Here is a 14,000-nt window from a genome sequence, read left to right as displayed (position 1 = left end):
TTAAATCCTGTGTTCCTCCGGTACTTGTCTTTGATTTATCCATAGTTTGCTCATCGAGCCGGGGGTCAGGTTATTCACCTGCAAGAAAAGGCGCTGGTGCGGGACCGTAGCAGGATGTGACGCATATTTTAGTTGACCTAATTAAAACCGTTTTGTTTTTTATTTATGTGTCACAGTATCACCTCAAAATACAAGATATGAAACATTTTCAAACATGCAACAAAATGTAAATAGTCCTACAAATACTTTTATTTTATTTCCTTCTTATTTTTGTCTAAGCTCAAGGGAGCCAAAGCAGAGGGCTTGAAGAGCCGCATACGGCTCGAGAGGCGCGGGTTGCCGACCCCTGGTATAGTGGAATACCAGTTCACTGCAGACAGTCATTAATCCTCTCTGGTGTCAGCTGTTATGAAACCTGCTGCTTGTATTTTAACATGAATTCAGTCAGTATTCTTCCGGACAAGTTTCCGTACATCTTTCATGTTTTTAAGCCTCTTTCCACTCTAATCTTCTCTGTGATGTGGTCTGATGTTTTCCTCACAGGTGATGGCGACGATGACGAAGAGGGTAGTGAAGAGCGTCTTCCATCTTGTTACGACTACTTCATGCATTTCGTCACCGTCTTCTGGAAGGTTTTGTTCGCCTGCGTCCCGCCCACAGAGTACTGGAACGGCTGGGCCTGCTTCTTGTTCTCCATCAGCACCATCGGCCTCCTCACCGCCTTCATCGGGGATCTGGCGTCACACTTTGGCTGCACCGTGGGGCTGCGGGACACCGTGACCGCCGTGGTGTTCGTGGCGCTAGGAACCTCTATTCCAGGTGAGCGAATCCTCATTCGCTGTGAGGTGTAGAAGGTCATACGGGTGAAATATGGAGAAAGTGCAGAGACGCAGAAATGTTGTGTCCTCATAACTATCTATAGATTCAGTTGAAGTCTTATCAAACAACTCCCACCACAAATATGACCTTCATTTGCATAATAACAACTAAGATAACATCAATGGCTTATATCCTCAGTCACTCTCTCATCATGAGAAGTAGATTTTTCTGTGTGAAAATGAACATTCACACTGCAAACAAAACTGTAGCATTTGATTTGCAATGATTCACGTGCGCATATTCAAACATCGTTTTATCAGCAGGAATGTTCATTCGGGGTCGATGCAACAGTTCCTCGAGGTGCATGGATCACTCTCACACCTCTTTCTCTCATTTCAGACACCTTTGCCAGCAAAGTGGCCGCCATGCAGGACCAGCATGCTGATGCGTCTGTTGGTAACGTCACCGGTAGCAACGCTGTCAACGTGTTCCTGGGGATCGGCGTGGCGTGGACGGTGGCCGCCGTCTACTGGAAAGTCAAAGGGAAGGAGTTCAGGGTGGACCCAGGGTCGCTGGCCTTCTCCGTCACTCTCTTCACCATCTTCGCTTTCATCTGCATGGGCGTGCTCCTGTTCAGACGCCGGCCCTCTATCGGGGGGGAGCTCGGGGGGCCAAGGAGGGCCCGCATCGCCACCAGCCTGCTGTTCCTGGGCTTGTGGTTCCTCTACATCCTCTTCTCCAGCCTGGAGGCCTACTGCCACATCAGCGGCTTTTAAAAAGGAGATGGAAAATGTTCTGAAAGAATATTGCACAGCGACACAAACATATACTTTAACACTCAGTCCATACAGTACACAGTTCTACATGAAACAAGTGTGAGACGTTTGGAAGTGTTCCGGCTTTTAATGCAGGGATACTAAAACACTTCAGATACATATTCACACACACACACACACACACACACACACACACACACACACACACACACACACACACACACACACACACACACACACACACACACACACACACACACACACACACACACACACACACACACACACACACACACACACACACACACACACACACACACACACACACACACTCACTATGTACGCATGTGTAAACAGATCATAACAAACACACGCAGGCAGTTACAGGCATGATCAAGGGCGAGAGGAAGTTTTAGTGAAGTGTTAAGGTTAGTGAACACAAGAGGTTACTGCAACAAAGTAAGCAGAGCGCAGACTGAGAGTGAAAGAGTGAATGTGAAGTTGAGATTTTCGAGGTGAGAAAGGTCAGATAAGCCTCTGGAGTGCTGTCTCATTCTGTTCTACAGCCGGTGGGGTGGGTTGCCCTGTAGGATCAGACCGCTGATAGAGAAAAAACCTGTGCACATCAGACTAAATGTATCCATCAGTTGCATTGAAGGAACGACACTTAAGTTTCCTAAAAAAAAAACTGCTCCCCCCCCATCTTTACTGGTACAGTCAACTGAGGAGGTGAAACGCTATCTGAAAAGGTGTGGAATGTTTACAATAACAATAACATTAAGTATGTTTACTACTGGAGGTTCTTATAAAGTGGTGATGCTGATCTAATACACTACAGAAGAACGCGGTTCTCCACACACACTGTAAATAATGAAACCAGTGTACTGTACATATAGAGTGTCGTGTTTTCAGTAGGCAGATGATGCCTACCATTGACCAAGTTAGACAGGGAGGAAATATGTAGCTACTGTTCTGTATAATTAGTCATATTACAGAGAAAAGAAAAGAAAACACCACCATCAGGTCTCTGCTTCCACCTTTTTATATCCATGCAGAAGAAACACCACATATCCCAAACATTAAAATGGTGAACATTTTTGGAATCATAATATTAGGCAGTAAAAGAGTTAGCTGCCCAAACAGATGAATGCCACACTGGTGAAATAAAACAGCCATATCCCCTACATACTGCGTTCAAGTCAGATCTCTCAGATGTTTGTACACCAAACCAACCGATTGTGCATGTATAGCCAAATACAGACACACAAATAGTCAAGCAGAAGTACTATGTAAAAGGAAACGATCAGAATACACCTGTAAATGACATCCCTGATGTTAAATCAGACATATAATGCTCACTTTCAGGTTTATAATGGCCTTTTAGGTTTCTATCTGAACTTGGTTACATGAGTTTTTAATGATATGTCCACTTTACCTGTATAAAGCTGAGTGTGCAGGCACACAGGAGGGAGGAGAGGCGTTTGTTCTGAGGGAAACAAAAAGGGCATTTTGTTCTCCTCAAAGGTCAAATGTGTGCTGTGTGGAACTTGGTTGGAGGCTCCATCCAGACAGACTGAGAGGACGGAACTCCTTCAGTAATGTGGAGACAGACCAACCCATTGCTGTTTCCTTTACCTTCAGTGACAGCAGCACGGGCAGACAAACATGCATGGGTGGTCAAACAAGACTTAACAGTGTTAGTTTACTTTCAACAGTGAGGCCTAGAAGCTAGTACATTACAATATAGTCTTAAAAAAACTGACAAAACAGATTCCAATCATCATCAAGTCTACAGCATAATGATCCACACACAAGATCCTAAGCTTCACTCAAATTAGGATGCAGGAGGCCGGTCTAAACCACGAACATTTTCAAGATGGCACCCATACAATGCCTTAAGATACAATTCTCAAGTACAAATCCAGTATTCAAGCTTCCAGCTGTACAGAGCTGTACTTTATCTGATGTAACAGAAACACACTGTTTTCTTAGTGCAATTCAATACAAGTACCAGACATTTAATACAAGAACCAGACATGCTTAAAATTACTTTCCATTTTAATGGAAGGTGTGCACACTGTTTCAAAAGAACTTACTTGCAAACAAACTAAGGTCTATCATCTAACATTCTCCTGTTTACAGTCTGTAGGTCAGCAGCAGACAATGCTTTCCATTTTCAAATCATGCTGTCATATCCAAAAGATTTAATCTGCACAGAAGCCGCAGTCTCACTTTGCATTTGAATCAAACACAGTTTCTATAGTCATAGTACCATAGTGTTGCCTGTTTTAGTGAATAAAACCTCACTGTCGCTCAGTAATGCATGGCAGAACATACAATAAAAATGTTTATAAGCTTCTGAAGCTACTGGCTGCTATATAGACACTAAAATCAACTAGAGAAGTGCAAAACTGTGAAATCTAAAGTGGTATCGACACAACAACAGTTCAGCTTTATCACTTTCAACTTTAAGATACATAAAGCGGAGAGGTCAGTCCATGAAAAAATAAAGTCATAGCTAATGTAGCAAGAAAACCTCATAGTATAATATTAAAGAAGCGAGAAGCATCCAGAGTCCTGCATCCTTTTCTACATGGGGAGGAGTTGATTCAATATGGCGTCCCATCACAGTTAACATTATATTTACTGTAAAATTCAATGCTTAAAGGTAGGGTAGGTAAGAACGGAGAAACCAGCTCGAGTGCGCTAGAATTTGAAAGTATGCAGCCGAAACAAATCTGCCCCTTCCTTCAGACTTCCTTACAGAGCCCTTCTCCAACACACACGAACGCGCACATGACCAATGAGGGAACGAGATAAGTATGTGCACGAGATGGAAGGCTGACAGGCAGGTAGGCCATCCAGTTATTTTAGCCAGGCCGGCTAAAATGATTGGTCTAGCTTTTTGCAGCGCCACGGCTTCCACAGATGACATTTTTTAATGTGTTTATTGTCAAAGCATTTAATATATTCATTGCTATCGGGATGTTAAGAGCATTCCATGGAATATAACAAAAGGTATTTCTGAAGTGAATTACCTACCCAATCTTTAATATCAGTCACTTTACATACCCTGCACTGTGCTGCGGGTGCATCACAAGCATTTCACCCACAAATGACAAGTGCTATCCAGGTGGAATTTGTTATATCTATTGTTCCACACAATAATATCAGAAAGATTGGATTTGTTAACCCTTGACTAACTATACTTTGTAAACTTTCTAAAACAGATTTTGTATCCTTTCGTTGTCAATATAGCTGAAGTACATTTTTTTGTACTTCTAAACAATGTTTAGAATGGCATCGATATATTACATACGACTGGTAGTGTAGATTACATCCTTAGTAAATTTAGTAGATTATATTTTGATATATTTTCCACAGCGAGGAAGCTTCCCTTTGAACTGCTCCAACAGTGTAGTGTATTTTAACCACACATAATCCATCTAATTTACTCTATGTTTGTGTCTATGTTACTTATGGATAAGATTATTTACTTAGATATTTATTTATTTACAAGAAGATTATTTATCTATAGATTAGCTGAGCCGCAGGTCCTTGAGGCGGACAGTTTGGAGTTTAGTTCAAGGAGTGTGGTTTCAATGTGCAATACAGAAAACTATTAAAACACATCTCATGTCTTTAGTAGCTTTGACGAGAGGACAGTTCACATTTTCTTCTACTCCAGCGTTTGTTGTAACGCTCCGCCAATGTACATTTATCCATTCAGTTCTTTCAGAGGAGGAGTTTTGAGTCTTAGTAGCATGTTTACATAAAGAAACTGTGGAACATTGTGAGTATAATTGTCAATTGTGGGTCGTCATGAGCTAAAGAAGAACTTTTTGTTGATATTAACGGTGTCTGTGGGGCAGGTCAGTAGCATAGATCTACTCACTAAACACACACACACACAGATACACATACAAACAGATTTGCTGGACTCTTGTGTAAGAATTATCAGCACCAGCGGTACAGAATGTAGACGTCATGCCCTGTCCCTGCAGGTGTGGCACGAACCTAAACACGAACTCTACAATGTCCGGACAATGTTCCGTGTTTCCATGAACTTCTGAACTAACTGTCTGGCTTCGGCCTTTGCTGTTCTGTAGCTTGATGTGATGCCTCTCTTCCCCACCCCCTCCCCAGTTTGTGTCTGTGTTTGCTTCCCCTCTGTGTTCCTCTGCAGATGCATGTTGAATCCCCGTGTTTGTGTGATAGCAGCATGGTCTACTGTGATGGACGCCTATTGGCACACTTGTAATTTCCCACAGTTTGGAATCGCAAACACCAGAGGCTCTCTGTGAAGTAAAATGAGCAAGTGGCACACATAGACTCTACTCCATACAGATGTACTGAAGATAACACACACAGAGGCATTTATGGGTCAGTGTCCACTGCTCACTTGTTTTGTTACCTTTAAAAGCTGTGAGAGCGGGCTAAGTCTGCAAGGAGCAACATCCCAGGTCTTCTTTTTGTTTGTTGGTGTACGATATTTCTGTGTCTGTGTTAGTGCCCCTCCTCTTCTTGTTCTCCCATGTGCCCCAGCCCCCAAGGTCTTGCTCTTCAATGTGTCTCTGTGAAGATTGTTCCTGTGATGATGAAAATGTCTCTCTCTGCCTGAACTTTAGTAGGAAAACAATGACTGAGTTACTCCGATATCATGTGATAGACATAAACATGTATTCAATACTGTAATAAATTATTAACTGAAGCTGATATATAAGTTTTCTTATGAAATGCATAAAAATAATATTTGAAAAAAACGACAACTTGTTTTTGAGATAATGGCATGAGGTCTAATGTGTTACCGAAAGATAATGAAGGTCTTTAATTAAGTAAAATGTACCTTATTTGAATATAGTTTATTTATTTTCAAGGCTTCATGTGTCTGAGTGTTTATTGTTGCACCAAATGAAGGAACAGCAGTCAAACCCAACATGTACGAAGTCTTTTTATCTAGCACCTGCACATCTGTAGACATTAAAGCAGGGACGTGGGAAGTCAGTCAGAGTTGGGGGGGGGGGGGGGGGTCCCCACACACGAAATGCAGCAGATTTTTCTCATCAGAAGACAATTTATTGTTGATTGTGACGCAGCCGGGTAGCAATAACAATGCATTTGAACTTTATAGCGCCCACTGTGCACCGGATTGTATAACGAGAACATATGCAGTTAACAGAGATTAAACAGAACAGAGAGAGAGAGAGAGAGAGAGAGAGAGAGAGAGAGAGAGAGAGAGAGAGAGAGAGAGAGAGAGAGAGAGAGAGAGAGAGAGAGAGAGAGAGAGAGAGAGAGAGAGAGAGAGAGAGAGAGAGAGAGAGAGAGAAATATATATGCGAGTTGCATACTCAGGGCCGGCCCGTAGCACTGGCTAAATGTTCGCCTAGGGCGCCAGATCTGGGGAGGCGAGGCGCTGCGCTGGCAGATCTGGGAGGGGAAAAAACCTTTTTGACCGTTGGTGCTTATCCTAATTTTCGGCCTTGATGTAACAATATTCATAATTAAGTAAATGTAACACCCTTTTCAACCTGGTTACACGTTTCATTTGCCCTGTACGATGGGCGCTGTAAGTGATGAAAATGGGGGATGTTGGCTTATCTGGCGCCCGCAGCTCACAGCCAAAATGCGAGTGAGCGAGGGAGAGAGGGAGGGTGCACCAGTACAGGTGTTACCGAATAAGATATGGGCCGAACAACTGGTGATATTCTGTAACGGTATAGGGCAGGCAGATGTATCAGGGGCGTGGCCTTTGTCGAATAACCAGGAAATACATATTTCGATCGCTTCTTCTGTCATTTACATAAATCTGATGGTATATTTGGCTCCATAGGAGCACTTTGATGCACATTCAGTACCAGTGTGTGAGGTTGTGGTTGCGATGCCGATATGCGGACGCGTACAGCGAGGACTACAAAAAGACACATGAGGTGACTGGGGATGTCAGTTCAAAACATTGCAAGCTTGAATAAATAATTTAAACCATTTATTTTTGCCAGACTTATTACTGAATATCATTCTTAATGTGATACCAGGTCCATCTGAGACCTGTGTATACACTCTAATTAGACCCTCCCGAAAAACGCGGGCAAAAATCCTTGATTATGCGGCCAAATTCCTTGATTATGCGGGCTAAAATCCATGATTATGCGATTAAACATGCGGGGTTTTAATGTGATTTTATGCGGTGAAATTTGCGGAAAGTTGCGAAATATGCGAAATATGCGGGGAAAAATAATAACAATGTTTTAAAATATTGGGCTGTCTTATTTATTCTCTCTCACACACAACCTGCCACTAACGTTAAACCCCTTTACTATTCAATTAAACACATTCAATGTTTATGTATTGTAAAAGCAATTGGGCTATTTTAATCTCACACACACAACACCCCCCCCCCCCCACACACACACACACACACACACACACACACACACACTTCTCCGCCTCATTCTGTTTTCATTTACTCGTTCGTTATCTGACCAGCTTCAATCTTGTAGGCTACTCCCTTCGTTTCTTGTAGCCCTCGAAAAGGTTTTGGAGGTTGATGCTCACCGTCGATTTTCTCTTATGTTCCAACCAATATACAGTCTATGGCTCCAACACACAGTTGCACGGGGTGCAGCATAGTTTCCCCCCACTTTTTGCCCGGTCTTTAGTAGAAATGTTTGTCGGTAAATGAGATGGATTAGATTTGTTCATCTTGGTGTTTTCTCTATCGTGTGAGCTCCACACGTTCACTCTATACATTGTTGTTTACATTCTGTGATGCGCGAGCTGATGACGTCATGTCAAGACGAGTTAACTTTTTTTTTTCTCAAGTTTGTGTGGAAAAATGCGGGGATTATGCGGCCTTTTGATAAATATGCGGCCTTTTAAAAATCTGCGCCATTTTGCTGATTATGAGGTAAATTCTGCGATCGCAGAATCGCGTTTTTCTGGAGGGTCTATCTAATAACGAATTCAGGGGACCTTTCAGATCCACTTAATTAAATGCATGGTTGCAAGTTAAAAATTTGAGTTAATTGATTTAGATAAACATTTTAAGTTGCAAATATTAATTTACAAGTTGTGTTGATGTAATAATGTTGGTAATTACATCAACTTAATATTGTGTGTAATTTGAACTCTGATTTCTGCTTTAATTGACTTAAAACAAAATTCAAGTTGTAGTGAGTAATGCAATTGGCTTGATAACTTAATTTTTCTACACCTTGAGTTAAGAATTTCAAGTCCACTCCCACTTAACACACCTGGACAAGTTCCGACATTCAAGGCTGTGTGTTCGAGGACAGGCTGAAGAAATACACAAAGGACATTTTAAAAGTGGGTGTCATCTTTTGTCATTTAAATACAGTAGATATTAGTTGTAGTTGCACGGTATAGGCAAATTGCTGTTTGACCAAAGTAAGCAGCCTTTGAACTGTGGATAGTTATGTGAGAGGGTACAAAGTAGTAGAGGCAGAGAGTCTCTTTTTGTTGTGTTTCTTGCTCATTTCATGCAATGTTGCTTATATATCTAGAACAACTTAATTCTAATTAAAAATGGGCTGGAGATGCAAACTATTTGAAACCTCTGCAAAAACAGGGTTGCTAAAACATTACAGGTTACGCCATGGTCATTGTGGGCAACCTCTGCCATGTCTTTATCCAGATTGTTTTTGTTCCTTCAGAACATGGGGTAGCCTTAGATCACATATATCAAGAAATCAATCTCAGGAAACTCAGGAAAGAGTCAGAACTGCAGGTTTGTCTTTCACTTGCCAGTGTTGCAGTGCCAGCACAATCTCCACAGAAAGAGAGCTTTTTGAACACCGTGGTCGACATTTGAAAAAACATGAGACAGTCATCTGCGTTTTTAAGAACTGCAATTTCAGCACTAACATTTACGGAACATTTGCCTCCCACAAAAGTCGAAAGCATACTCCTCACTCACTGCAAGACTTTAAAGAAGACCTGCTAAAAAGGTATGCAAGTTGTTCAAATACAGATGATAACAGTAATGTAGATGTTCAGGATGGTGAACTGTCCATTACTGATGATGGTCAAGATAATGATGTGAGAGATCTACCAAACCTCATTGAAAATAATTTGGCTTTGTTGTTTCTCAAACTCGAGAGCACTTTTAATGTACCTAACAGGTGTATTGATGAGGTTGTCGAAGAGCTACATTTTATCTCTCATTCAGCATCAGGTCCCATTCTCAAAGACATTTTAAATTCCTGTTTGAGGAAGCACGATTGTGAGATTGATGAGTCTGTTGTGTCAGACATGGTGACAGAGCTTTGTGATGCCAACCCTTTTACCTCTGCTCTGAGCAGTGGGGGTCCACTTTCTTCTGCATATATGAGAAGGGCTTATTTTACGGAGCAGTTTGCTGTGGTGGAACCAGTGGAGTATGTACTTAGTAGTGAAGGAGAGAGAAGCTTCCAGTATGTCCCCATTCAGAAGTGTATGCTTCAGTTGTTCAGCCGGAAAGAGATCCAGGATTTGATCTTGCACGACAGAGAAGCTCAAAGTAATGCTGAAACTCAGTACAGGTCTTTTTCTGATGGCATTTATTATAAAACATATGAGTTATTTTCTGGAGAACATCCTACCATTGCTATCATTCTATTTGTTGATGACTTTGAGATATGCAATCCTCTGGGCACATCTAGGAAAAAACACAAAGTCACAGATGTGTACTGGGTTTTAGCTGATGTTCCTGCACTGCTCAGATCTTCTCTGACCTCCATCTTCTTAGCAATTCTCTGCAGGGCTGAGGATGTAAAAAGATTTGGTTACGGTACTGTTCTGAAGCCACTGCTCAAGGATCTTGTGAGCTTGGAAGAGGAGGGCCTGTATGTCCCACGGCAAAAAAATCAAAGGAACAGTGTTTAGTGTAGTGGCAGATAATCTTGGGGCCCATTATCTTGGGGGATTTGTGGAAAGCTTCTCCATTTCTTATGTTTGCAGATTTTGTCTGAGAAGTCACTTTTTCAGGTGGAAGAAGTGAGAACAGGGGCATTTCAACCCAGGACTATAGAACAGCATGAAATGCATGTCCAGACTGTGCAGGACAATACTGCATTGGTTCATGTCTGTGGAGTCAAGAGGCAGTGTGCACTTACAGAGAATCTGACGTATTTCAGTGTTTTGACAGGTTATCCACCTGATGTGTTGCACGATCTGTTTGAGGGTGTAGTCCCCCGAGAGTTGGCTCTATGTCTTCACATGTTTATCAAGAGTAAATACTTCGCTCTTGAGGAACTCAACACATGCATCAAAACGTTTCCCTACAAATGGTCGGACAAAACTGATGCTCCACAGCAGGTCCCTCTGAATTTTGCAGCAAGGAAAACTGTTGGAGGAAACGCCCATGAAAACAGGTCATTGCTGCGATTCCTGCCCCTCATAATTGGATCAAAAATCCCTGAGGGTGAACCAACATGGGAAGTACTTCTAGTGCTAAAAGAGATAGTTGAGCTTGCAGTAAGTCATGTTCACACAGAGGAGACTATTTGTTACCTAGACAGTAAGATCTCTGAACACAGACACAGGTTTCTCCAGGTTTTCCCACAGGAAAAACTAATCCCCAAACATCATTTCCTGGAACATTATCCACAGCTTATCAGGGCCTATGGTCCACTAGTGTTACTGTGGACTATGAGGTTTGAAGCCAAACACAACTTTTTTAAGCGTGTTGTCAGGCAAACTCACAGCTTTCGAAATATTCTTCATTCACTTTCCATGAAGCATCAGCTGATGGTTGCATATAATCATCATGATCCCAGTGTTGTGAAACCTGTCTTACATGCCACACAACTGTCTACTGTAGATGTTACTGTGCTAAGAGAAGATATCCAGGAAGAACTGCAAGCAAAATTCCCTGAGGAGACACGTATCCAGCTAACAATGTATGGTGGCACAAAGTATGCAATTGGAATGATTTTGGCTAATGGCTCAACAGGTGGTCTGACAGATTTGGGAGAGCTGATCCAAATAGTTGTTGTCAAGGGCACTCTTGTATTCATTGTGAAATGCTTGAGTGCTTGGTCAGTTGAGCATCTCAGGAGCTATGTCCTTGAGAAAGCACGAACTGTGAAAGTGCTAGAGCCTGCAGAGCTGTCTGACATGTTCCCTTTAACACCTTACATGTTTGGAGGAAAAAGCATTGTAACCCTCAAACGCTACATTTATGTTGCATAGATTGCAATACAGGGCCGATGCAGCCCCTTTTAAACATGTAGCCCCTCCCATTAGGAATAAACTTTTACATTAGGAAATACAATTAGTCTTAATTTTTTACTAGATAAAGCATTACAGTTTCTTAAATCTGAAGCAATATAAAACGAGGATTTTCTCTATTAACCTTAACATTTCCCCTTGAACATAAAAGGTCATTTGTAAACACAAATTAACATTTCCAACAAAACAGATAATAATGCATCTCACGTGATCATGAAAATGCACGAAAACACACTATTTAACCTAGTGAAATGCCTACGGCGCTGGTGAAATGACACGCCTCTGCCAATACAAATCGCAGCTGGAGAGACGGTGGTGAATCTGCCCCACACTTCAACACGTAAGTTACTTTAATAATTGTGAATGTATGCATGAATGAAAATAGAACGGCCAAGTGTGCACCCATGGTCGCGCTACTGAAACGGGTAGGAAAAGAGTAATAATAGTGATGTTTTATTACAATTCAGCGAGAACACAGGGAGCAGGGAATGTGTTGGGGTGTGTGTGTGTGTGTGTGTGTGTGTGTGTGTGTGTGTGTGTGTGTGTGTGTGTGTGTGTGTGTGTGTGTGTGTGTGTGTGTGTGTGTGTGTGTGTGTGTGTGTGTGTGTGTGTGTGTGTGTGTGTGTGTGTGTGTGTGTGTGTGTGTGTGTGTGTGTGTGTGGTCACAGTCAGTGATAGAGCCGCTCTGTCACAGTCTGGTACTGTGCAAAGCCTACAACTCAGGGGGAAACACTATATTGTATTTTTACTGACTTTTGTAGTCATGGTACTTACTGAAGCATTTCAAACATTCTATGTATTACAGATTGATTAATGTCGCAACCAGCCCATCTCCGAGTGATACTGTCAGACCATGCTGTCCAGAAACTGACATTACCATCTGGGATCCCTGGAACAGTTGAAGAACTTAATTCAGTTGTTCGAGATACATTTCAGATTTCTAGGGATTTCTGTTCGCATTACAAGGATGCTGATTTTGGTAATGAGTTATTCTCGTTGCTTTCGACAAATGACATCTCAGATAAGGACACTATCAAGGTTGTGTATATCCAGGATCCCTCTACAGTAACTTTTCTCCTTAACAGACATAGACTCCATCTCGAGCATCGTTGATGGTTCTATTCAGCCTTCTGATGATGCTTGCCCATCTGTGTCCTCCCATGACACATTGCTTGTTTCTCCAGGACCTATGACGGAAAGCCTAGACCAGGGGTCAAAGGGTTGGCCCTCTGAGTTTGCAATCCCCCGTTTCTCTTCCAGCACAGAGATTCTGCTTCAGTCAGGCAACGAAAATGTCCTGTGACTCCTTTTGGAACCAAAGATGTCATCTCAATGCTTCCAGACATTCTTGAAAATTAGCTGATGTCATTTATGAGTACACTGCTTATCCTTCAAGTGCACAGCTAAGTGAAGTAGCAGAGTACCTAATAAAACAACATCCCTGCCTTAAAGAACCAGAATCTTACCATGATTTTATGGATGGATCCAGCAGTTAAAATATAAAATGAACAACTTCAGATCGAAACTTTGAGCTCTTGGATGTCCAGAAGTTCTGGTGAACTCACTCAAGATGAAACCAGCAGAGGACCAGACTCCTGCTAAAATGTCAAAAGGCAAAAAAGGCTGAAGTTAATTACCTACCACCTCATCCAAAAGGTGAAACCAGTGGAAGTTTGGAGAAAAAGAGAGTGACCTCTTAAAAGAGCAACTTCCAGGTTAAAGACACCTGTGAATAAATGTGGAGGAAAATGATGAATACACTAGATTTTCCAACAAATATACAGAAATATACACTTCAGTGACATCTGGCGTTGTTTTTGTAAGAAATGTTCACTTCCGCATAAAAAGCCTCGGCACGTGACCTCCCGCATGTAACGTAACATGGGGGAAACAAGGGGGAGAGCGGCCGGTGTAACGTATTAATAAACATGGATCCCAATGCTAGTTTCGACACAGAAGACACAGAAGAAGTTTAACATGAATATTCGAATGCATATGACGGACCACAACCTTATAATTATGAGCCTGCTAGGCGTCCAAGAGACCAGGAGCAGCCAAGGATTAGAAGAAATAACGGCCATCGGAGAGAATTGAGCTGTGGTGTGAGGAGAACCAGTGGAGAACTGGGCAGCTATCTTGGTGAGTGAGCGACGTTAGCTGCAGAATGTTAGCTAACGT

At 42.0% G+C, this 14,000-nt stretch overlaps 2 protein-coding genes across 3 annotated transcripts in view; one reads left to right on the top strand and one right to left on the bottom strand.

The window, feature by feature from the left end:
- Positions 1-6,474, top strand: part of slc8a2b (solute carrier family 8 member 2b) — a 425,653-nt gene extending 419,179 nt beyond the window's left edge. For both annotated transcript variants that reach the window (XM_079674593.1, XM_079674592.1), the window contains 2 exons: positions 544-819; positions 1,219-6,474. In XM_079674593.1, coding sequence (XP_079530719.1) covers positions 544-819; positions 1,219-1,595 — 653 coding nt within the window. In that variant the 3' untranslated portion in view covers positions 1,596-6,474. The remainder of the gene's footprint in view (positions 1-543; positions 820-1,218) is intronic.
- The window catches only part of LOC307035385 (uncharacterized protein), a 464,943-nt gene that overhangs the window by 319,299 nt on the left and 131,644 nt on the right, over positions 1-14,000 (bottom strand). The window lies entirely within an intron of this gene.

The sequence above is a fragment of the Notothenia rossii genome (assembly GCF_949606895.1).
Source record: "Notothenia rossii genome assembly, chromosome: 4".
NCBI classification, from domain to species: domain Eukaryota; kingdom Metazoa; phylum Chordata; class Actinopteri; order Perciformes; family Nototheniidae; genus Notothenia; species Notothenia rossii.
The sequence above is the reverse complement of the archived record's forward strand: the minus strand, read 5'-3'. Positions and strand labels throughout refer to the sequence as shown.